This window comes from Pararge aegeria, chromosome 7, assembly GCF_905163445.1.
Source record: "Pararge aegeria chromosome 7, ilParAegt1.1, whole genome shotgun sequence".
Classification (NCBI taxonomy): domain Eukaryota; kingdom Metazoa; phylum Arthropoda; class Insecta; order Lepidoptera; family Nymphalidae; genus Pararge; species Pararge aegeria.
Window position 1 is genome coordinate 15,529,947 of NC_053186.1, and position 25,916 is coordinate 15,555,862.

The 25,916-nt window shown below is 35.3% G+C and overlaps 2 protein-coding genes and 1 non-coding gene across 3 annotated transcripts; 1 reads left to right on the forward strand and 2 right to left on the reverse strand.

The window, feature by feature from the left end:
- Positions 1–15,144: 15,144 nt before the first annotated feature.
- LOC120625321 lies at positions 15,145–17,604 on the reverse strand. The gene is made up of 4 exons (XM_039892357.1): positions 17,465–17,604; positions 17,032–17,086; positions 16,131–16,298; positions 15,145–15,463 (listed from the first exon to the last, which is right to left on the reverse strand). The coding sequence occupies exons 1-4, from the start codon at positions 17,495–17,497 to the stop codon at positions 15,315–15,317; spliced, it is 405 nt and encodes a 134-aa protein (XP_039748291.1). The 5' UTR covers positions 17,498–17,604; the 3' UTR covers positions 15,145–15,314.
- A 2,232-nt stretch (positions 17,605–19,836) lies between these two features.
- On the reverse strand, positions 19,837–20,571 carry LOC120625049. The gene is made up of 3 exons (XM_039891960.1): positions 20,523–20,571; positions 19,917–20,453; positions 19,837–19,854 (listed from the first exon to the last, which is right to left on the reverse strand). Exons 1-3 carry the CDS (start codon positions 20,556–20,558, stop codon positions 19,837–19,839), a joined length of 591 nt encoding a protein of 196 aa, XP_039747894.1. The 5' UTR covers positions 20,559–20,571.
- A 2,941-nt stretch (positions 20,572–23,512) lies between these two features.
- Positions 23,513–23,586, forward strand: Trnat-agu. Its single transcript has one exon. It is a non-coding gene; the product is annotated as a tRNA-Thr (tRNA).
- The last annotated feature ends 2,330 nt before the right edge of the window (positions 23,587–25,916 follow it).

The following is a 25,916-nucleotide window of genomic DNA, read 5'->3' on the forward strand; positions in this document are numbered from 1 at the left end:
TAAATAACTCACTCGCGATGAGTGTTTTCTCAGGAGTATACACTTAAATGTGTATTGAATAACAAAGACAAGTACGTTTTTTATTAACTTAGTTTATTGTTTTTTTTTTTTTTTTGTAACATACTTTATGCACCATCCAATTTCCACTTTTTTATCGGCTTCGTACGCTCAGGTTGCCTTAAAAAGATCACTTTAGTGATATGGCCGCCTTTGCACCCTAGCACTAAGTACTATTACTGTTTTCCTTGTATTTTTCCTATTGTGTTGTGTTGCAATAAAGTTTTTCTTTTCTAATCTATTCTTAATTATAGGCTTTCTTGACAACTTTTTGCTTTTGCGGCTAAGCGTATCTCTCGTAGATTTTACACCTAGATCAGCTTTAAATTTTGACGTAAGCATTAATAAATTAAATCTTTGGAGTAAGTATGACGACCTCCCTGGCGTAACGGTGAGCGCTGTGAATATAAGTAGGGGGCCCGGGTTCGATTCCCGGCCGGGAATTTATAATTTCTTAATTTTCTCTGGTCTGGTCTGGTGGCAAGCTTGGCTGTGGCTAGTTACCAACCTACCGACAAAAACATAACCTATTAGGGGTCTGACTACCATACTCCTTAACAAGTTAGCTCGCCTACCATCTTACATTGCATCATTACTTATCATAAGGTGAGGTTGCAGTCAAGGGCTAACTTGTAGTGGAATCAAAAAAATAATAATTAACGCCGTTAACAGGGTACTATATGAGTCGTATACAGTCAGTTGTATATAGTTGTTGGATAGATTTCAAATAGGTGCTCCGAAAGCGATTTGAGCATTTATGCTCATCACAATAAAGAAGCTGATGGTGGAGTACCGGGAGAACTCCTCAACCATTTTACATTTTACTTGGCACCGACTTAAAATTGTATTTAAAAAAAAAACCTGCTTTTGTGTTGACAAACTCGTTTTTTTTTGTTTTCTATCACTGTTTCTTTTTCTTCATTGTATACGTTTCTGTTCTGAAACCTCGATGTCGGTTGCAGGCTTCTAATTATGTGTGTTCGAACTCCAAGAAAATGAGAGAACTCCTTTTATAACACTAATTGATATTTCATAACAGTTCCGACATTCTAGAAGTGTCGACCGGTGCAACCTTTAGGTAATTCTAGAATATCCTTCACTTTCAGTTCACGTCACTATTTAATATTTTAACACAGGAAACAGCTAGTAAATAATAATAACTAAAACTGGTTATACTAATTACTAAATAAGGTTATGGCATATCTACAACTATCCACGTACATTATTGATCGAAGTGAAGAAAAATTACAAAATAATATTTCTTCTAACAAATAGAGTAGAGTACCCTGTTATGTCCTTTAAAAGCGTGTCACTCAAGCGCTATTTGTCATATGCTAAGTGATTTCCATCGTACAAGCTTCGCTTCGTATTTGTTGAATCACCGCCACACTTATCCGCATAAAGTTTCACATCATATACCCCGTATATTCCTCACATTCCCCTTTACTTACATCAACTGGTATATTCTGTATACCGCTTATTTAAACTAAACTCAATTAACATATTTAAAAATAGCACTATCCTTTTCCAGTTGATACAGTGTAAAAAGGACAACACTATTTTTTTTCTTTCCTAAAACAGACCTATCAATTTAAATGATTAAGAGATCTGTTAACAACATAATCGGCTGAATATTTATATTAAAAGTAGGTTTATAAAAACAGTTAGTTTTGATGTGCGTTAACGTTTTTATAATCTCATAAGTGAATTTGAAATATTTCGTTGAGTTGCATTTTAAAGAACTATGAAAATAATTAGTTGAAGCGGTTGCATCAAATATCGGACGTAGAATATGTTTCTGCTAAAAATAGAGATTTCCGCTCAGATATACCAGTTATCTAACTGTGGGTCTAACCTAAATCTCTCTCTCCGATGACAGTCTAAGTGCACAGTGGACGATTATACTTCAATGAATATTTTGATAGTCAATCAATAGATGTACGGCTACAAACATTCGTCACCATAAAGGACGTTTGAATCACTCGCCAATAGGGTTGTCGAAAATATATAGATGAAATTTACTTAATTTTGTTAAACAATGACTAAGGTCTTGTTTTTCAATGAAGTCAAATTCATTCAGAATTATTAAAACCAATAAATTGTTATCTAATACAAAAAAAGTTCTCTTAGACCCGTGAAGTCTACCAATTCGTACATGGCCAGCGTAGTGGACTAATTTACGGCTTTAACCCTTCTCGTCCTGAGAGGAGATTTGTGCCCTGTAATAAATTGATAATAATAATATTTCACTAATATCAACGCAATTTCTCCTTTTTCCTAAAATTCCTAAAACGCTGGAATGGCGACCCTGTAGCGTAGCTCGTTCCCCAACGAGCTGGACAGACAACATCAAGCGAGTCTTTAGGAGCCGCTGGAAACAAGCGGCCCAGGAACTCGGATTTTGGGATTCCCTACAAAAGATCTGTATCCAGCAATGGACTTCGATCAGTTGATGATTACAATAATAAGGAAATTTAGTAGGGTTGGAGAAGCCTGGTTTTGTCTAAATTCTACATGAAAAACAAAGTCTGTGTTCAGCGTTGGGAAAAAAACTTTGGCTAATTATCATGACTCTTTTTTATCATTATCAACCCCTCTATACTGGTGGACGCTCTGCTCTCTCCTTGGAAAATGGGATCTAGAGACTCTACACGATGATCCAGTGCGAGTTGGAAGGTTACGTAAAAGTGGATACAACTTGCCAGCATGAAATTTAAAAAAAAACAAACAAACTGGACATAGAGGTGGCAACCCTACAGGAGTAATAGCTAATGGATTCGCAGATAGCTTAGACAAGGGGACAACCCTAAATTATTGTAATTGCTGACCATCGACGGCTCTTGCAAACACGATCGTTGCTGTGATCGGCGGAGATATAGCCGGTCTCTTATTGCGTTGGATAGGAATAAATTCAAATTCAAAAACTCTTTGTTCATGTAGACCTACCTACTCGTATGTCTCCATTATTGTATTATATTATATTCCGTTTGACGGCCGAATGGCGCTGTGGGCAGCGACTCTGCTTTCTGAGTCCAAGGCCGTGGGTTCGATTCCCACAACTGGAAAATGTTTGTGTGATGAACATGAATGTTTTTCAGTGTCTGGGTGTTTATATGTGTATTATAAGTATTTTGTATGTTATTCATAAAATTATTCATCAGTTATCTTAGTACCCAACACAAGCTATGCTTACTTTAGGGACTAGATGGCGATGTGTGTGTTGTCGTAGTATATTTATTTATTTATTATTCTGAGGGGACGTACATTCAATATATGTAGTAACATTCGAATTGTAAGTGCTGGACATCATCAGGTGGTTATTTAAAACATGAAGTCATGCTTCGGAATATTTCTTTTGATCAGTTATTCCAGTTAGTGCTGCATGAAGTCGGTTTGTGGTTTTGTTTTCTGTTTGACAGTCGCTATCTGCCGCTTTTCCGTTTTATTGGGGAATGCAAAACTTTCATATTTTCGTTTTATATTGAAGTCAATGTTGGAGAAATGTTTTAACTTAGTCGGTATCTGCTAAGTTATAGTTATGAATACGATGAGTAAAGTTTGAATTCGGAACTGAAAGATAAAATCATTACTGACACATTACCGACCGACTACAGTCCACTAATCCTCACTGGGCCAGCGTGGTGTACTACGGCATAGTACCCTTTTTATTTCTTTAGGAGACCCGTGCCCTGTAGTGGGCCGGTAATAGGTTGATATAAAGATGATGATGACAGAGGAAGGATTTAGGCCGTAGTCCACCAAGCTGGCCAAGATTCAAGTTTGCAGAAAAGTGGCATAGGCTACGCTACGCTAGAGCGTTATAACCGAATTACACACGGACGAAGTCGCGGGCGGAAAGCTAGAATGTTATAAAAACAAATACATTAATAACAAATTACCACGGTAACAATTTTAGAGATCAGGATCGATTTAAAGTAGTAGTAGTAGTAGTAGCTTCTGACCGCAACTTTGTCTGCGTGGACTTCGGAATAGCGTCTTAAGCTTCGCTCGTTAGCAATTATTATTCCTACCACGGGAAATATTCGAAAGATCGGTATAGAAAGTGTCCTTTTCCTTGGCATAGGTGACATGCATACAAAATTTCAAAGCTGTCTTTATAAAAGCGCAGTTAAAATAAATACTGTTAAAACAATATATTAGTGTGCACCTCTGCGGGGTGATTAAAACGGATGCCCGCGACTTCGTGTTACCACGAATTTGCCCTTATCCAGAAATAAAGGTATCGGCAGATTTTAATTTCCTTAAGATCAGTTGAATAATTTTTCTCTTCAAAACCACAGTACTTTAGACGGCCGACTGGCGCAGTGGGCAGCGACCCTGCTTTCTGAGTCCAAGGCCGTGGGTTCGATTCCCACAACTGGAAAATGTATGTGTGATGAGCATAAGTGTTTTTCAGTGTCTGGGTGTTTATATGTATTTTCTAAGTATTTATGTATATATAATTCATAAAAATATTCATCAGTCATCTTAGTACCCATAACACAAGCTACGCTTACTTTGGGGCTAGGGGGCGATGTGTGTATTGTCGTAGTATATTTATTATTAAATTATTATTATTATTATTACTTTCAAACAAAATTCTAAACCTGTTGTACCCCTTTTGTCCGTAGATTTGGACACAATATCCCGCAAGAACCCTTGTGTAGACAAGACAGACACAATGTCTTGGCATTATAACTTTCCAGCAGGTGAGATTGCAGTGAAGGGCTAACTTGTAGTGGAATAAAAAAGATTTTCTTTTCTTTATTTTGTTTCATTATTCTTTTATATTATTTGAAGACATACTCTACTCTAAAAAGTTAAGAAAGATGTTTTTTTTAATAAGTCAAGTAAGATAAAATAGACCACCTATTACTAGTAAATAAATAGCGGGCTCCTTACATACCGTATCAGCCCTGAGTAAGATGAATTGTGTTGGCCAATAATTTAGTCATGAAAATTAAGCTTAATATATCATGGAATTTTGAAAAGTAACGCCTGCTTCTATCCAATATATAATACCTAGGTTGTTGGTTGGTGCGTTTGTTTTTAAACAGTAGTCCATAAATTAGGAACAAAACAGAGGCGAGACAGAAGACATCGAGATATCTTAGGTAGACACCCGCGGCTTAGTTCGTAAATAATTTTTAATTTTCCCTTTAGAACTACTCAAGGAATCGGCATAAAATGTAGCCTATGTTCTTTTCTAACTCAAAGGCTACATGCATGCCAAATTTCATCCATTCAGTCGTTTTTGCGTGATTGAGTATCAAACATCCGAATATCCACACTTTCACATTATAATATTAGTAGAATATACAAAAATACTTATAATATACAAGTAAACACCCACATACTGAAAAACATTCATGCTTATTGCACAAACATTTTCCAGTTGTGGGAATCGAACCAACGGACTTGGACTCAAACTGCCGCGACCCTGCTATTATTCTTTAAAATATTTATCAGTAATTTTAGTACCCATAACATAAGCTACGCTTACTTTGGGGCTATATATATATATACACTACACACAGCGCGATCTAGCCTTCTCTTGTGTCTTGAGACAACAGTTTTAGCCAGCTCAAACACCAATCCCTATATTAACTGTGTAACAAAATAGCCTGTAAGCAACATTTATATTAAAGTTTGATATATTAGTAATAAATAAATCATATGTATTAGTTTCATTCATTGCACCCTCAAAAAATGGCGCATCATACAGGAATAAGCAAAAATGCAGCAATATCTGAAACTTTGAAACACACCTACGGCTAACTTTGTGTTAGAGGCACGCGAGCTTCTAACAGTCTAGCTAAAAACGGTCTACTTATAGAATTAAGTTCAGTTTCGAAATGCTCCCGAAGTTTTCCACTAAGCCTCTTTCAGTATAAAAGTTGGGCGCTGACTGGAAATCCCACAAATACTTTAGTGAATTTCCTAAGCGTTTTATAGATTCGTATGAAGCTTACCTCGACTCAATTGTACTTGATACACATTGTACTTACAGTATTTTGCACTTTATTCATGCTATAAAATTTTCTTTTAGATCTAAATTTTATTTGTAACAATTATTAATTTACACCTATGTTCCTCCTATTTCTAATTCTAAAAATAAATATACAACGTGCAATTGAAAATCGAAATAATACTTTAGAGGCTTTAGAGGTACATTATTTACATTCTCTGAAACTTATCTGTGAATACGAAACGCTAATAGTAAACCATTGCCATATTTTTTCTACTAAAACTATGTAAAAACGTTCTCTTGCTATGTGAAAAACAAAAACCAATCTATGAGACAGCAACTGTACATTTCATACGTATAAAAAGTATCCTATCTACAATTTAGACAACAGTAATATAGGTATTAAATCGATGTTCCACATTGTAACTGGTCAGGTTTGAGTTCTACGTCTAGATGAAATATAGCTTCCATCGAGATCTGTTCTGGCGTAGATAAGTACAGTTGATCTACTAAGCTACGATCAGAACAGATCTCGATCTAAAATCACGCTTTCATGAGATATTTTTTTGTGTTTGCTTCAGTGCCAGATTAAGCAAACGCGGGGCCCGTAGCAGATTCTTTCAAAGAGCACTTGAAAGCCGAGAGAACTCCGCCAAAAACGTGAAAATCGGTTGAATCATACAAAAGTTATTGCGATTTGAAAACTCAACAAACAGTGTTTTATTTAATCTCTATCGGACTTTTCAGCTCGATATTTAGATAAGACTCAAAAGCATAGAGCAGCGATATCTCTTTAAGCTCTTGCTTGTCTTAGTAGTAGACGTTTCACGTTTATGTGGCACCAAAAAAATCAACATACCACATCATAATAAGTTTCTCTCAAAAAATTACGCTCAGGCAGAGTTGAGTGGGTTTAAATATGCGGGGCCCTACTTTGCGAGAAGCCCGTAGCAATAGCTACACTTGCTATATGGTTAATCGGGCACTGGTTTGCTTAGCACTCAAACCTGCAAAACTATTATCCAGTTAGTAAGTTTCTCGGTAAGTAATACGAAACTTTCTATCATAAAATACGTACCCTATTAACAGGCACTCTTGTCAAGGCCGGTACTAGCTTCATCGATATGTTGTTTATTAGGGACTCCATTTCAAGTAGTTCCATCGAAGGTCGGAATGGCCCGTACTTTCGGACTCGTGTAGCGCAACAAAATCTATTAACTTGATTTATGGAGAATACTGAATACCCATCGATGTATTGTCAAACTCTAAATAAGGATCATCGTTTGACGACTTCCCTAGCGCAGTTTTTGACGACTGCCTTGGCATCGTGGCGGTAAGTTGTAAGTGGTCGATATAAGATCCCCGGCCGAACCTTTCCTGAAATTTATGAAATCTCGCATACAATGTGTGAACTCACTTAAAAAATCTATGGTGGCCAAGATACGGACAGACAGACAAACATGAAAAAAATTACAGTTTTCACTTCAGTAAATCAAGAATCTTCATTTATTTCAAGTAGGGCTAAAGATACTTCCAATTAGAAAACACGTAATAATAATTGTAAAATTACAAAAAATATAACCGTCGTCTTCGCTTATGGGCATGGAACATAAAGTGCTGGCGCTTTTGCCCCTTTGAATTGCTAGACTTAGTCGTTGGGCTGAATAAGCGCCAGCGCTTGGGTCACCAGAGGCCAAGACCCATGTTGATGATATTGATAAAATTTATGTTAATAAAAATTTTCGTGTCTGACGACAATGGGCCCATTGACTCAAACGCAAGCGCCGCAAAAACGTAGTCATTACAAATAACGGAGTATTTACGGCGTTAAAGCATTTTAGCCAATTCGAACGAACAAACGAACTAAACGCTACGTCAGTAACGTCAACGCATCGAGAGTGCTATCTATGTGCCTATTTGAATAACGAAATATTTGACTTTGACTTTGGCTTTAGAATTTTTTTAACTTTAGTGTACAAACTATCTATATAGTACTATAAAGTAAAAAAAAAGTTTTTTTCTTTATGCCTGCTTAAGGGTGTAAGTGAATCTCAATATTGGCGACAATCTCAAAGCACCCATTCTCATAGTATCTTTCTCAAGCGATACGTTAAATCGAAAATGTCGTTACGGGCAGGAACTCTTTCCCACCGATAAGCGAATATACGAAGTGAATTGCAAAAATTTTCGTATACAGTGTCGCAAGTACGAGTATGCTTTTTAAAATAGATATAGATAATAGCTATTGAAGACATAATACTTTATTACTTTATATTTTCACCTCACTAGCTCAAGAATGTGTGTATTCAATTTGGCTTAAAAATGTGTCTACTATTAATAATTAAAATAAAGACGGTAGTTTTCTTTAAATTTACTCTTGAAATAATCTGCTCGGTATCAATCAGAACGTTAAATTGTGAAAAAGGCAAGACGCACGACATCTGACGGTCGACAAGGCTGTGGGTTCCAGTTCCACAACTGGAAAATATTTGTGATACACATGAATATTTTTCAGTGCCTGCCGTAGGTGTTTATCTGTATATAAAAAGTATTTATGTATATTATTCGCAAAATTATTTAACAGTCATCTTAGTACCCATAACACAAGCTACACTTACTTTGGGGCTAGGTGGCGATGTGTGTATTGTCGTAGTATATTTATTTATTTATCAATAAATAAACTCCATCAATCCATTGCAATTTTTTGTTTGTATCAGCACCAGAGTGCCTAGTTTTCTACCTACGTATCGTAAGTGGCAATGCCGATTATTGTCACTAGAGGGCGCGCTTTCAATCTCATGCTAATCGTACTTAGCTTTCACGCAATCGTATAGGTAGACGAAGGTAGAGAATCTCATACTGGGCACCCAGAACCAAGACGCCTGGCTCGTAAATACACGTAGTAGCCAGGGATCCGTATATATATATAGGGCCCCACATTAAGAGTCTTATTCAAAAGTTTATCAAGTTCTCGGCTAAGCTGATATCTAATTATAATATCTCCAAAATAAATCCACGTAATAGATTCGCATTGCAATTAGAAGTGCGAGCGCGGCTTGCCAAAAGTTTTTGACTTTATTATGCGCGAGTGAACCAAACTTTCTTACAGGATTACCTTGGTACAGTCGTCGGCAAATCAATTAGGAATTGCGGGCAATTAAAGTAGATTTTACTATTCTGAAATCGTACTTCGAAGTTCGAGATTTTTTTTTTTATCTTAAAAGTTTTTTAGGAAGGAGTCATTTAAAGTATTTATTGTACCATCAGTAAATTTACATTTAGATCGATTTAAACCATGGTTTCTTTATCACTCTCAATTTTAAGGTATAATGTGGTAGAAATAAATATTCTGAATATTATGGTCAATATCATATAATGTAACTACTTACCTGTAGGGCAAGATAAACAGTAAATATTATGTTTCTTGTTTGAAAAAATTATTTTTACTAATGTCAGGCTAAAATTAAAATATGTTATTTTGTATACTTATATGTTTCAAATCTGCTAGGTGACCCGCGATGGTTTAGTTTTTAGATAATGAAAGTTCATTTGAGGATCCTCAGCCTATTTTTATTCAACTGGTGAGTACAGGCCTCCTCTCTCATAAGAGGGTGGGTTTACGTTTTAAACGATTATTATCACGTAATCTCGTCCAAAATCTCTCAGTGCGTATTGCCAGTGATGACTACCAGATCTGGAAGGTGCTGGAATGGCGACCCCGCACCGGTAAACGCAGCGTAGGTCGGCCCCCAACGAGGTGGACGGATGACATCAGGCGAGTCGCTGGGAGCCGCTGGAGGCAAGCGGCCCAGGACCGTGGATTGTGGAACTCCCTACAAAAGACCTATGCCCAGCAGTGGACGACATTACGTGACGCCCAACATTACGTGATCACGTAATGTTAATGATAATTCATAATAATCTCCACAGATGTCTATACGTGCTCGATGTACGCCCCCAATTCTGAGGCCTTACGACCACAAGATGCTTATAAAGAGCATACTTTGACATCTCTAAAATGAGGTCTATAATTTTGATGCAATAACATCAATGATATTAAAATAATGTTTCTAAAATTGATACTAGTGAGCCTAAATTCTATCTCATTCCCAAAAATCCAATCTCATATTTTCTTTTCACCAAAATTTAATTCCATGCTAATTATCAAAACAGTATAACATAATTTGTGTGGATAATTGTACGGAGGGTTATCTTAATTATTCGCAATATTTTAATTACAAAAGGTCGGGGAGAATTAGAGTTTTGTTTTGTTAATTATGAACAATAATGAAGGTATTACCAGATATTATAACGTGAAATCGTTTCAATTTCCCTTCCAAAACAGTACGGCGATTGAGGGTAATCGTTTCTAAACTTTTATGGTGTTAGTATCAAATTTTCAAATTCAAATTTAAATTTTCTTTATTCATGTAGGCCTATCACTGGCACTTATGAAGCGTTCATACATATATGTTTACATAATTGTAAGGGGATGGTGATAACTTCGTTCGCCAATTTAAACCTAAAGATACGAGGGTTTCAAACGCGCCCTGGTCTAAGAAGAGCCCACAACAAACTTAGCCGGGTAGTTTTTTTTTGTTATCACCATCTCACAGTAAATTTATATTAAGCTATGAAGCTAGAGCAATTCACACCCAAGCTTTTTTATCGTTTAAGTAATCCTCAATATTATAATAGGATTTTCCTATAAGCATACGTTTTATATAAACTTTGAAGTTATAGAGAGACATCTCAAAGATTTCATTTAATAATTTGTTATAAAATAATATACAATTGCCCTTGAATGCATTTCCAATTTTATGTAGCCTAGTAAACTGCACAACGAGTTTATTTTTGCTTCTAATATTAATATTGTTACAGTAAAACAGTAAATCGTTTTAGGCAATGATTTTAATCGTAAATATGATACGTTTAATAAAAGTCAAAGTCAATCTCAAAGTCAAAGTTACATATTCCTGTATTGAAATAGGCTTATAGATGCCAATGGCTTTTGAATTTTTATACGTATATTACATACAAATATATGTAACTACTTATGCAGGCGAGATTATATATTCGTAAACCTAACTCTTAAGCTAGAAGGGTTAGACGCACCCTGATCTAAGAATAAGCCCTAAACAAATTTGGCCTGATGTACTTTTTGTTATCACCATCTCACACACTATCTTTTTTTTTAGTTGTAATGTATATATGCACAACCTACCCCTTTTTCTTTACTTTGGTTTTCTACGCCATTTGTTGTCTGGAAGAGATCCTATGTAGCGCTAAGGCCGCCTTCATAAGCGGTGGTGTGTTGTTTTTTTTATTTATTTTTTGTACTTTTGCTTTATTATAAAAAGTGTATTCCTTCATTCATTCACTCCATCACAACCTGGTTAGAATAATAATTCACACCAAATCTTTTTTATGGTTAAATTGTATTTTTTCCTACATTAGGACTTTTCCGTATACAGAAAACTTTGTTAAACTAAAAATGACATTATTACCTATTTCTGATTATTGTATTTTTATTCTTTAGATTGTAATGTAATTTATATTGTGTTTTTTTTTTTTTTAATTTGTACACTTCCTGTGACAGTCGCTTGAGAAGAGTCTGTTTAGTTGTTATGTACCCACAATTTGGCAAATAAATAAATATTATTATTATTATAAAAAAAAGTTCAATCATATACCTATCCTAAAAATTTTATTCAAAACAATGAACAATGGTTACATTCTGCATAAAGCCTACCACGCCATAGCATATGCTACGTTAACGAGCGCATTTCAAAATATAATAGGCTCGCAGTGAATAATATTACGTGCATGCTTCCTGCTTTGCATATGCATTGTTTCAAGCAAGACATTATTACGCTGAAGTTAATTGTGAATCTGTTTAATTGCAAATATTTGTTTAGGTTTGCATTTCTTACTTTAATGTCAGTTTTCATTAAAGACGGACTAGGTAATAGTTTGTCAGGATTTATCAAAGAAGACTCTAGGCATAAGAACATTTACCTTGAACCAATCGATTTTCACTAGGCCATATAACGAGGCGTGGTATTTTGTGTTTGTACACGTACAACGCATTTAAGTGCAGAACCAGTTAACCACATTATTTAGTAGACACAGATTGTATACACTTGTCACCAAAATAGCAGTTCTTGGCCGGTCCGGGATGTCGAGAGAGATCGCCTGAAAATCAGCGCTGAAGCAGTGATCACTAAACTCAAAAGCATAACGCTGAGGCGATACTCTGTTTGGGAGAAACAGCACCTCAGATATGTCACTGCCAACAGAATAATATTTGATTGTTTTTAGCTTATTCAATTTTTATTTAGTTACCTAATTTTAAGATCCTTTATTTTATTTTTACTACCAGTTGTCCGCGACTTCGTCTGCGTTTGATTATGTTTTTTGAAGTGGCATTCAATTTAGTTGTAGTTATAAAAATTGTTAAGTATTCAGTATCAGCCTTAAATGAGGGGTTTGCTGCTGTCCGCTGAGGAGTTCTGTCCTCTATCTCTAACCACAATCATCAGATAAACACAAAGATTGGGCAAAATTAAACACATATTACAACCTCTATAGTACAAAAATAATTATTTAAATCGGTTATAATTTGTAGAAGTTATGGTGTAAAATCGTCAAACACTTTCATCCACTCTCCCAAGGAACCGAGATTAATGTCGGGATAAAAAGTATCCTATATTACTTCTAACATTTCCAAGAATACGTGTACAAAGTTTTATGAAGATCGGTTTAGTAGTTTTTGCGTGAAAGCGTAACAAACAAACTTACATGGACATTTATAATATTAGTAGGGATACTTTAAGTCCTGATTGATATGTTTTTGGGTAGCGTGTACTCTATATGTTAATTCCTATGTGTTGTTTTTTTCCCAAATAAAAAGATTTATTAGTATTATTATTATTAAGAAATGGTTTAAATTGTAATCCATATTGTGTCGTGCCAATGATAATAAACACCGACTTAGTTAACCCAGGATTTGTTTATTTTAACTTCCAATATTGGTGGGTTAAATATTTAAGAATATAACCCAAGGTTTGTCTCTAACACTTTGACGCGCAAGGCACGGTTATAATTTAACCCAAATTAACCTACCAGCTAAATCTGAGCTGAAAAAAAAAACTATAACATTACTAAAAGTTCATTAAAATTATATTGTATATTATATCTACCACATCATGACTAGGTAATATTAATCCATACACATAATGCGAAAGTGCATTTGTTTCTTTGTTAAATTGTTTGTTAACTAATATAATAATATTAATTTTATTTATTTATACGCTTTATTATTACACAACAAATAGAAAAAAAAACAATGGACACAACAAAAATAAACTTAAAGTAGGATTGTATCGCGGCAAACTATGTTTGGCTCAACCGTGGAATCATTCTTGATGAAAGGCACACACGTAGCTTACATCCCCTAGATGGACATAGAATGATATTTTTGCCGGAAAAGTTGCTAGGAAAAGTTATCCGCGAGATATTAAAAAAAAAATATTCATTTATCGTTTTGGTAAAAGTATGGACATAAATAGTTTGCATTCTGGAGATATACCACAAGATACATATTATCCCTGGAAATGGAATTCCTGCGGAATTTTTATCACGGGCAAAGCTATGCAACTGTATAATAATGTTAAATTAAATAAATAAATATACTACAACAATACACACATCGCCACTTAGCCCCGAAGTAAGCGTAGCATGTGTTATGGGTTCTAAGAAAGCTGATAAATAATTTTAGGATTACAATACACACAAATACTTATAATATAATAGAAAGAAAGAAAGAAAAATTTATTTTTTACATTGCGCCACACATTACAATATTCACAACACCACGTATGTTATGTGTGGCACAACCTAGAAAAAAGGTGCCAGCTCAGCATTGTGCTGCATGCGCTAGTGAGCATACAGCGCTGATTTTCAGTTGGCACCTTGTACGAGGTAACCACGGAAATACGCCATCCACTGACCACATTTTATTATTTTAATTTAAATGCTTAGTTTAACAAAAAAACAATCGAAAAAAAATACAATAATAAAGCGAATAATACTAAACTAACTAAATAAATCCACAACTATAATAATAATAAATTAAACTAACATATATTTATATAAACTTGAAAATAAAAACGTACATATATCTAACTAATTAAGATACACAGTGTAAAAGGTGGTTACATAATTTAAACGTACTAAAACTATATATAATAATAAAATAAGTAAGTGGTAAAGTAAAGTATCGTAAAGTTTACTGACTGTCTCTAGAGAAAAGATGAAGAAGATAAACACCCAGACACTGAAAAACATCCATGTTCATATCACAAACATTTTTTCCAGTGTGTGAATCGAACCCACGGCCTTGAACGCAGAAAGCAGGGTCGCTGCCCACTGGGCCAACCGGCTGTCTTACTCGTAAATTAAATGAGATATCTCTTAAAACGCTCTTAAATAAATTGATATTATTTTTGGATGCATTTCAAAGTTCGCCTTGTAGCACTAACTGTAGTTGGAAAACTTAATGCGAAAAGTTTGGAGCCTTCGGGAAGATATTCCAAGCCATTTCACTAGGCGACACGCCTTCAAATATCAGATTTAAATATAACTTGAATCTTTCGTGTTTTAATCGTTTTACGCTAACTGTTAATACCAAGCTAGGTTTAACAAACGCGACACAAACCCTAACGCGGTCTAACTTTCTTTTCTCATATAGATTCTCGCGAGTAGTTGAATCTCAAATAATGATGATTCTTTCATCGTTGAATACCTCGTATTATAGTGTTATATCTAAAAAGTTTAGTGATAGCCCAGTGTGTTGGCTTTACTTTCGGGGGGCCGAGTTCGAATCCCAGCACACACCTCTAACTTTTCTGAGTTATGTTCGTTTTAAGCAACTAAAATATGACTTGCTTCAACGGTGAAGGAAAACATCTTGAGGAAAACTGCAAGCATGAGAATTCTCCATTATATTCTCAAAGGTGTGTGGAGTCCGCCAATCAGCACTGGGCTAGTGTGGTAGGCTACGGCCTTAACCCTGTAAGGGACCGATAATGTTATATGATAATCCAAAATATAGTCACTTACATTTTCAAGAAATGGCTTTATTATAGCTTTATTATATAATTACCTTAAAACATCGTATTTTTTTGGTTATGTCATCCTCGTCGCAAATTAGCGAAATATAAAGCAAATAGTTATTACTATATTTAATTCATTTATGATTAAGCAGTTATAAAAACGTTTAAACTTCTTAATTGCCAAAAACCAATGTACGCATATTCCCAAAGCCGTCTTTTAGTATATCAAACAGTGTTCCAGATGAGTCTAGTAAACCTTCCATCATTCTGCGATTTCCTTGCATAGTTTTAGCCATACCATTTGATAATCCGTTTTTGGCTTCTGTAAAATGATTTATTAATAACGAAAAGGCAAAAATTATTAGGTATTGGGTGTTTCCATCACAATTGTCAGTACCAGTCCATAGTTACGATATTAGAAAATTTTGGGAATCCTCGTTTGTTTATTACCTACTAGCTGTTGTCCGCTGGGAGAACGCTTGTTCCGACGGGAACGGGATAATTTACTCTCCGCCCTTTCAACTAACTCTATGCCAAAATTTGATCAGTTGGTTAGTTAGGGCGTTAAGTAAGGACAAACATACAAACACACTTTCCATTAATTATTATATTAGTAAGGATGTTCGGTTTAACCACTGCACCGATTTTGTTGAAGTTTGGCCCATATATAACTTTCATTTTTGAGATAGAATTGAGTAGGTAATTTGGATCCTGGAAAAGCAGGTTGAAAATAGATTCCAATGGATTTAAAAAAAAACTTCGGTTTTAACTGCTTATGGAATCTGGGTCAAGTTGGCGTAGATATAGCTTTCATCCTGGGGGATCATCATAATCAGATATACAATTTTTTTTTACTCCTGAAAAACGAGTGGTTTTTTCATATCAACCCATTACCGGTCCAATACAGGGCACGGTTCTCCTCCCACAATGTGAAGGGGTTAAGGCCGTAGTCCACAACGCTGGTCCAGTATGGATTGATGGACACTTACTCATTAATTGTAAAACCACTTTTACGGGTAGCATCTTAAGTCTCTCTTGAAAGGTACTTTTATATACCACTTCATCATTGAGATTATCATCGCTGATATCATTAATAATTTTATTGATTTCTTGATTTTTCAACGGACTTTGTTCACCCTCGTTTATTGGCCACTTAACTGAAATTACACATTTATTTGTATTTTTACATATTTTGTTGTGACACTTAGTATGCCTTCATTTTTATATTTTTTTAAAGCGTATCTTAATCCAACTTGTATGTATTTAATATATCCAAGAAAATGCTCTTTGTAGGCATGCACTATGGAGGTATGTTTCGTTACGCGGGTTAAGTAAACGGTAATCTATACCATCCGTATAAGAGTAAAGTAATGTCGTTTGTGATACATTAAAAACGTGATAAATATGAATAGATTGACGTCCACTGCTGCACATAGGTCTTTTTTAGGGAGCTCCAATTACCACGGTCTTGTGCTGCTGTGTCGTTTGATGCAATCTGCCCACCTCGTTGCGGGTCGAACAACGCTGCGTTTACCGGTGCGGTCACCATTCCAGCATCTTGGATCGTCCATCGGTTCTCCGAGCTATGTGCTCCGCCCATTTCAAATTCAAATTCTTTATTTAGAAAAAATACGGTAGTACCTACCAACCTTACCTTAGTTACCTGAACACATATGTAGTTCACATTGACGTCCAAATATTTCAGCTAACGACTTTATGAGCCATTTCTGTAACTCTGGTTCTTCTACGGTTCTCCTCATTTCTGATTTGATAACGTAGAAATAAATACTCCTAACATAGCTATCTCTATCCCTCGCTGTGTGACTCTGAGCCTTATTATGAAATCCATCGTCAGCGACCTAAATAATTATATAGATGGAAAACACTTACATTCGATATTTTTTGTTTCGTCTTGTTTTTGAGAGTCGATGACCCGTATAGTCACCTAGAATAAGAAATTCTTATTTTTATGTTAACTTCTGTTATTCATAAAAGTTTATTAACTTTCTGATCATTGAAACCTACAAAACCATCTTATCACGAGTTAATGTATAGAAATCTACTTGTTTCCTATTCCCATGTTTTGCAATTTATTACTCAAATCCTAGTTCACGTGCGTCAATCCTTGTATGGCTTACTTGCTAAATGTTTTCTCATTAGTAATTTGACATTCGAAATAAGAAAACAAACCATTGCGTTAGTACGCGACCGCTTCACAACATTCATTAGTAACGGATTGAAATTTAGTTAATTAACGTACAGTTATTAAAAAATCTTTAAAATATTCTTCATTGAAAGATACTTTTATATATTTATCACTTACCGTCATTAACAATATGGGCACAAGCTGTTTCATTTTGATATCTATGCTTTTTGAGACTTCTAAAACAAAAACTAAGTCTCATTTAGTGTTCAGAATTAAAGAGTTAAACCGAAAGGCTATTAAAAACAACTACATCTATGACCAAGGCAATGTTACATTCTTATTTACCTATAGAGTTTGATTGTTTTTTTTTCTAATTAATGTTCATGTTATTAAAATCAATTGAGTATGCAATGATTAAACGGTCCGATATTAATTTGTGGTGTTATTATATTTATTTTGTTATTATATTTTCTGGAAATGAGTGTGTAGAACTGCCTCGTTAGTTTAGTGGTGAGCATGAACATGCGGTGCTATTTGTGTTATTTAGATCGAGATATGAAAATGGGGTTTTCTGTAATATAATTCTCAGTACAATACAACAGTCACAAATCCAAAATCTGCAGAAAAAATTGGTTGTCTGTAAAGTCGGCTTACAGACAATAGTTGAACGTGACAACGTCGTAAGAAAATACTGATGGAATGGTTGCATTTTTCAAACGAAAATTTTAATTTTATTTGTTTGATAGATAGTATCGTTGCTATAAACCATTGACACCACGTTCACTTTTCACTGCACTTCATCCTTGCCAAAAACATGTAAATCTATTATTGTTTAGAAGCTGTCCACGCGGACGCATCGCTCACTCAAGTAGGAGAGAGACAGATGTCGAACGCGGAGGCCGACTGTGCCTCTTTGTCGCTTGTTCCGCGCTCTCGCTTGCACTTCAAGCCTTGAATGGAACGCCTCAGAGCCGGCTCCATCGAATGATAAGACGTTGTCACGTCAAAAGATTGAATTGAGAAGTGCTCTCCTTTCCAGATTCCTGACTCCTGGCAGATGATGAGGTGCAGATAAAGATCATCATCATTATCAACACATTATCGAGCCACTGCTGGGTACCGGTCTCCTCTCAGAATGAGAGGGGATTAAGCCGTAGACGACGCTGTCCCAGAGCGGATTGAAAGACTTTACACGCTTTTGATAACGTTATGAAGATTCTCAGGCGTGTATTTCCTCACAATGGTCGCAAGATGGGAAAAGTCTTGTTTTCAACGCGTGCTTTGCTACCTTACTTAGAATTTTAGATACAACACCTTCACTACGTTGATGAGTTATGATTATAATATACGAGTTATTCTAAAATCCCTCGCTTAGAATTAGGATTTAACTTGGAGCCTGACATTGCATTGTCCGTAAGCCATAGGTATAAATATTCAAATTTCTAGGTAATACAAATATAAAGAAATTTTAGCCAAAACAAGGAGTTTTCAATTGCTTTGTTGTTCTATTGCTAAGCATGTTCGAGGAATAAGTAGTGTTAAGGTTCAATTCCCGATACAGTTTCTTATCAAGAAATTTCTAGGTCAAGGAATTATTGTTCAGCAAATTGTCACTTTTAATTTCCATGTCTCGGAGAAGACGTTAAGACGTTAATCCCGTTAATCCCATAAGACGTTTTTATGATATATTTTTAGTGTAATGATAATCTTTTAACCGCTAATCCGAGAAGGGGGACAAAGCTCTAGTTCCCTCTTCCAAGGCCTGTGTGGCAGTGGCACATAAATATAAATATGATGATGATAGAAATATATAAAAAATGGTTACAAATAAGCAACAAGTTCAATGGAATAAAAAAATCTCATTATATAATTGATGTTAACCAAATATACTTGAAAATAAATTAATTTTTGCTTTTTTATCTTCGTTAACCTGGTTCTTTTCTCCTTCTAGGAACTCCAAAGTAGCTTCTAATATCTTGTAAAATGGCTTAAATAAAAGATTTCCGCTACTTTCGATTTCTTGAAATTTTTCAACTGAAATTAAGTTAACATTAAGTTTATTTTTCACAGATTTTATTCTAAAAAATACCATAGGTTCTCAATTGTTTGACCGATTTATATGAAGTTGTGTTCCGAATTTAAATTATGCATAAATAAGCACCAAGTCTCAGAAAATTTTAAAAGTACACTAATTCACAAAAAAACCCATTGTATGAGACTATTATTTATGGAAACAATGCCTAATGTGTGTTTTTTTTTAATTTTCACAACTAGCTAAAAATGAAATTCAAATAAGCTTGTCTTTGCCTTTAATATTGTCTTTTGCGATCAATATTCCAGTTATGTTATTAAACGAATATAAAAACGAATTTATCATCATATTGGAAAAGTAAAAATATGTAAAATCATAAAGGAATAAAACTATGTACAGAACTATGTAATAGTTTTGTACATAGTTGTGGTACTTACGAATTAATTTTGCTAAGTAATTTGTAGAAACTCCTAAGAATAATTTATTTTTTCCGGATGGAGGCGTCCCTGGACTTAAATTAAAAAAAAGAGGATTGCTTTTAATGAAGTTATCTTTAAAATTTAATATTTTTTGAAGCAATCTATTGGATATAGCAACTAAAGGTATTTTTTGTTTTAGAATTTGTATGAGTGATTTAATGTCGTCTATAGTAGGAATAGCAATGCTGTTGAGTTTATTTCTACTTCTTAATTGTGGTTTTTCATCCGCAGAATTGGCTTCAATAATTTTGGAATTTAAGTTCTCAAAATATTGTCCAATTCTATTCATTTGTTTTTCATTATTTTTATTGTATACAGGAAGTGTTGCTTCAGACTTTAGATCATTGCCAAATATATTTTCAGATTTTTTATCTCTAGGATTGTAATGGGTTATGATTTCTTTCAAATTATCTTTGATCTCAGAAAATAGTGATTTATCTAAATTGTTGTTGAAATATTTTGCATTACTTTCATGATAATGATCGTCCTCATATTCATCTGTTTCCTTTTCATGATGATAATTATGTAATTTGAATGACTCAGGTCCGGGCAGAGCTGATGGAATAGGATAAACCGAATTCTCCGTATTTTTGCAATTTACGAACAAATGGTTTAATGTACTCGTAAGTGTACTGGAAATATCATGTTGCTTTAGCTAAAATGGAAAAAAGTTCTTTAATAAATAATTTTAATAAGTCATAAACAAATGAAAATGAATATTTACCCCGGCTATTAACAGAATAATAGGATAACAGACCATTTTGCCTCGCAAATGAACCTCAATATTATAAATTGAATATAGTTGCGAGTGAATTTATATATTTCACATAGCTTCATCTATAACTAGATGTGCTCACGGCTTCGCTCGCGTAGTACTCTTGTGTAGTATGTGCTATAAAGATCTATCTGCTGAGTTTACTTGCAGGCTCTTCTCTGTAGAATTTGGCCTTCGAACCAGTGGTAGTCACTACAAATTATGTAGTGATCTCACAGCCAATGCTGGCTGGGAGATCTAGATAGCGGCGTCACAATAGATCGTTATCAAGGACCAAGCGAAATTGAGCCGCAAGCAGAAGAAGAAAAAGAAGATCCATCAATCTGAGGCTTTGGTGTGAAGTCTCATTTGCCTGTTATAACAAAGGCAACTACCTCGTTTAGACAATGCTGCTTGGCGGCCGAAATAAGCATGGCGGTGGTACTTCCCCGGACGACTTCTGTCACAAAAAGCTCTACTTTTACTGGTGCAGTAGTTTAGTCGAACATGAGTAACAAACAAACAAATGAAGAAACTTTCACATTTATAATATTGTAGGTATTGTAATGAGTGATTGATAATTATACAACAAAATGATTATTGAGTACTTATACTACTAATTGAATTTGGTACCAATAGTATTAAATAAATGGCCGTATCTAATTGATTTTCTACTTATGAAAATTATAATACTGGAATATTATACGTTATCAGATATCATTAAGTTAATTTTTTAATAGCGTATTCAATGAATTATTATGGAAAATGCAACGAAACTTTATCTTCTTAACTTTTTATTTGACGGCCGGGTGGCGCAGTGGGCAGTGACCCTGCTTTCTGAGTCCAAGGTCGTGGGTTCGATTCCCACAACTGGAAAATGTTCGTGTGATGAACATGAATGTTTTCAGTGTCTGGGTGTTTATCTGTATATTATAAGTATTTATGTGTATTATATTCATAAAAAAATATTCATCAGCTATCTTAGTACCCATAACACAAGCTACGCTTACTTTGGGGCTAGGTTGCAATGTGTGTATTGTCGTAGTATATTTATTTATTTATTTATTTATTTATTTATTTATCTATAACTTAAACAATAAAATTAAATTTACAATTGATATTACTCATGTCAATATTAATAATAATGAAAAATTGATTTACGCTGCGTCAAGGAGCCAAAGCCCCCCCTGGTTACTCCCAGACCAAAATCACTCATCAGATGAAACCCTTAATACCCCCGCCCAAGAAAACCGTTATCTCCCCAAGCAACCAGGCGTCTCCAGATACGAATAGGTAACGGTCCAGAAGTTGTTATATGTATTTTATTCTTCAGATCTATAATTGAGACAATGTCGAAAATACGTATTACGTTGAGAAAATTTTTACATTAACCTTTTTCGAAGTTGCTTATAAATAGGCTTCACTACCCGTTTAATATTTAAGCGCATACAGCTTTGTGTCTTGGTGCGTTTACAATATTGTTACTGGTATATTTTCCAGCTCCATATTCTGAGACACTTATTCTCTCGGAAAGTCTACTCAGTTTATAAACCGTGAATAAAATAATGAGAGTGCAATAAAAGCTAACAATGTTAACACGGACTCTGTTTATTTATGCGATCCTGGTATATTGAATTGGGGAAATTAAACTTTATTTTTCTATCAAACTTAATCTTCAGGAAAACAAAATCATAGTCAAGATATGCCTGAAGTTCTCCATAATGCTCTCAAGAGCTGTGGAATCTACCAATCACTTGGCTAGCGTGGTTGATACGGCCTAATCCCTTTTGATTCTGTCTTTTGGCGATATTTGGAAATCGAACAAGATCCTGAACAACTTTTAAATGTTTCTCTTAAATATCTACCACCGTGGCCTGAATTCTTTTCATTCTGATGGGTGATCCGTGGTAATGGGTTTATGACGAAGATGATTTGGTTATAGAGCAGCATAATGCAGTCAGTCAGCTCGTTCGTTCGCTCGTTCGTTCGCGTGTTTGATGACGCGGCTCGACTGCGTATCGACGACGAGGACTTCGATGTCATCGTACCGCACTTCCAGTGGCTATAGGGGCAGACACAACAGAAGAACCATGCCATGTTGTTGGCCGCTAATGCGTTGGCAATGAAACGAAGAATGTAAAACTCTATATAGATAGACTCTATATAGATAGAGTTTTACGTTCTTCGTTTTACGTTCTTCATTCGTTTTACGTATTGTATCTATATAGAGTTTTACGTTCTTCATTGCCAACCCATGCACTCGATGCGCGTTTCGGTTCGTAACTATCTGTACGAACATTGCAATTTCCAGACTGTTCTGAAGCTTGCTTGCGGTTGACTGCAATCTCATCTAATAATATATAATATTTAATAATATACTACGACAATACACACATCGCCATCTAGCCCCAAAGTAAACGTAGCTTGTCTTATGCAACATAGCTGTTGAATATTTTTATGAATATAATACACATAAATACTTATAATATACAGATAAACACCCATACACTGAATAATAATCATGTTCATCACAGAAACATTTTCCAGTTGTGGGAACCGAACCATGGCCTAGGAGTCAGAAAGCTGGGTCGCTGTCCACTGCGCCAGTCGTCCGTCATCTGGTGGTTAGTGATGATGCAGTTTAAGATGGTAGCGGGATAACCTGTTAAGGGTATTGCATTAATATTAAACCCTTAACCCTCGGGTACACATTATTACATCGGAACGCTAAATCTTAGCGGCACAGCCTTGTCGTGAATGCCTTGTCGGTAGTAGCAAGAGAATATTCAGAAAATTTAAATAGCTCCGAAAACTCCCGTTTATTATACCACACCGGTAACTATTGCGTCAGAGTGTCGGCAAACAATTGAATAAATCGATTTATTTATGGAGTTCGAATGAGGCTTCTTTCTTTTCTGCGAACAGGGTTTCCTACTTACAATTTACCAAGTAAAGACATCGGCGCCGTGGCTCAGTTGGTTAAAGCGCCTGTCTAGTAAACAGGAGATCGCGAGTTCGAATCTCGCCGGGGCCTGTAGTATATTTTATTTTTAATGAATTTCACTTCGTTTAGTTTGTATAGTCAATTTGCTTGCGTCGTGCTTAATGCATTTTTTCGTCTAGCAATTGCGACACTCTATTTGATGTTAGACGTAACAACTGTTTCTAATATTTATTGCAGACTAGCTCTTACCCGTGAATTCATCCGCGTATGGAGATATTAATTTTACGCGACATCGCACCTGAACACTAAATCGTTTAATCGTTTTGTTGGTAGGGTGGTAACAAGCTACAACCTCCCAACAGACCATACCGGAAAATTCAGAAATTATAAATTCCCAAATTGCCACTGCCGGAAACCGAACCCGGGACCTCCTACTTAAATTCACAGTGCGACTTTATATGTGCTAGAGATGCAATTATTGAGCTGAACATTATGTTCGAACAAAGAAACAAACAAATAGTAGATTCATCTCATTTATAATATTATTATGGATTTATTGAGACTCTAGTTATTGAGACTTTAGAAAGTAGTTCGAAACATTGTCTAAAAGGAGTCTGATAGTTAAACCATCGTCATCATCATCAACCCATCACCGGCCCTCTATAGGGCACGGGTCTCTTCCCACAATGAGAGCGGGTTAAGGCTGTAGTTCCCCACGCTGGCCCAGTGCGGATTGATGACCTCCACACACCTTTGAGAACATTATGGAGAACTCTCAGGCATGCAGGTTTCCTCACGATGTTTTCCTTCCGCGGTGAAGATGAGATATTTTAATTACTTGTACCGCATATAACTTTGAAAAGTTAGAGGTGCGTGCTGGGATTCGAACTCGGCCCCTCGAAAGTCAAGTCGAGCTCCTACCAACTTTCACCGCTTTCATAGGACAGTTAAACGTTTTACCCCAATTGCTTAGCCGATTGAGAAGGGACATTTCCTAATCAGAATTCAGGACCTCCGCGTACTAATGAACTACTGTTCCAGAGAGGTACATCCACAACAAACAATAACCAAAACGCATTTCGAAACAATGGACGATCGGTCTTTTTTGTCTCCCCACGCCTCCCCGAGGCATCCGCGTGGAAATCTATTCGCCATTTAATTTACATTTGGCCGGGAAAAACTGTCAGCGATTGGAAATGTATTGTAAAGAAGAATATCATTTTTGAATTACAAACATTTCAGCATAGAATTGACAACATACAGAACCCTCATTCAGCCATTGTTGTATGCAGTGCAGTGTCCAAAATAGTGAAAACGTCCCGCGCACGTCTAACTTGACACCCGCGGAATGTTGTTAATAAGCTCTCAAACTTTTTCCCATTTTCCCACGATTGGAGCATTACTAGTAAAATAATTAGAGTCAACTGTTAAATTGAATGAGGTGACTAACTGTTCGAGAAACAGTACTAAAGTAGAGTGGTTTTTGATGCTTCAATATTAGCCGTGAACACGGTTTCTGTGTCTTAATTTTATGCATTCAGTATACTGAATTTACGGGAAACGATTTTATTTTATGTCGCTGTTATTCAATCATTCTCAACCTATCCCTTACTGCTAAGCACAGGTTTTTAGCTTGAGATGACAAGGCTGCTTGGAAGCAGGTCGCTCCGCTCTCACATAGAAAAAAATATATATTGTTAAACTGTAAAATGATGTTGAAAAAGAGCAATCTGCGGATTTTCTAAACTCAAATTCAAATCTTAATTTGCGTGATGCAGGTTAACTAATTTGATCGTATAATAAAACATAACAAGTTACGTGCTACAATCTGCCATTCTATGGCATGCAAATTATAAAAACACCTTAATTATAAACTTACTTTTCCAATTTATACAAAATGAGAGAAAATTAAGGTATCAAAAATTGTGAAATTAAATTAAAATTAATTAATGTTTAAAATAAATAATAAATTAATTAAACCAAAATATAAACATGGAAATACAATAATTTAAGCCTTTAATTTTAGATATTCATCTACTGAATAAAATTGACAAAGCTTTAAGCTCTATACGGCTCTTTTCAGTAGAATACAACTTTCAAACTGGTGGTAGAGACCACTACAAATAGATTGACTTGACGTTTCAAACGTTCTTATAAATTAGGCCTATTTAAATAAAATAATTCTGATTTTGAATTTGAGAACTTTAGTTTTCCGTTAGAGAGCCTAGCATGAAAATGTGGTAACACAGGACAAAAGCAAAATTTTACCAGGAAATTAGTTTTAAATGGAAACTGTTATGTTGGGCTAGAACTTTTATAATACTAATCTTTCACTGGGCCAGCGTGGTGGCCTACAGTCTTAACCCCTTCTCATTGTGGGAGGAGGCCCGTACCTTGTAGTGGGGTGATATGATGATGAT

Bases quoted from the DNA above. Each gene is read 5' to 3' on its own strand.
- LOC120625049 (XM_039891960.1), bottom strand. From the start codon at position 20,558: ATGGTCTGTTATCCTATTATTCTGTTAATAGCCGGG. The intron at 20,454-20,522 runs GTAAATATTCAT...TTTCCATTTTAG, and splicing joins TTATTCTGTTAATAGCCGGG to CTAAAGCAACATGATATTTC.
- LOC120625321 (XM_039892357.1), bottom strand. From the start codon at position 17,497: ATGAAACAGCTTGTGCCCATATTGTTAATGACG. The intron at 17,087-17,464 runs GTAAGTGATAAA...TTCTTATTCTAG, and splicing joins TGCCCATATTGTTAATGACG to GTGACTATACGGGTCATCGA. The intron at 15,464-16,130 runs GTAAGTGTCCAT...ATCATTTTACAG, and splicing joins AGTGGTTTTACAATTAATGA to AAGCCAAAAACGGATTATCA.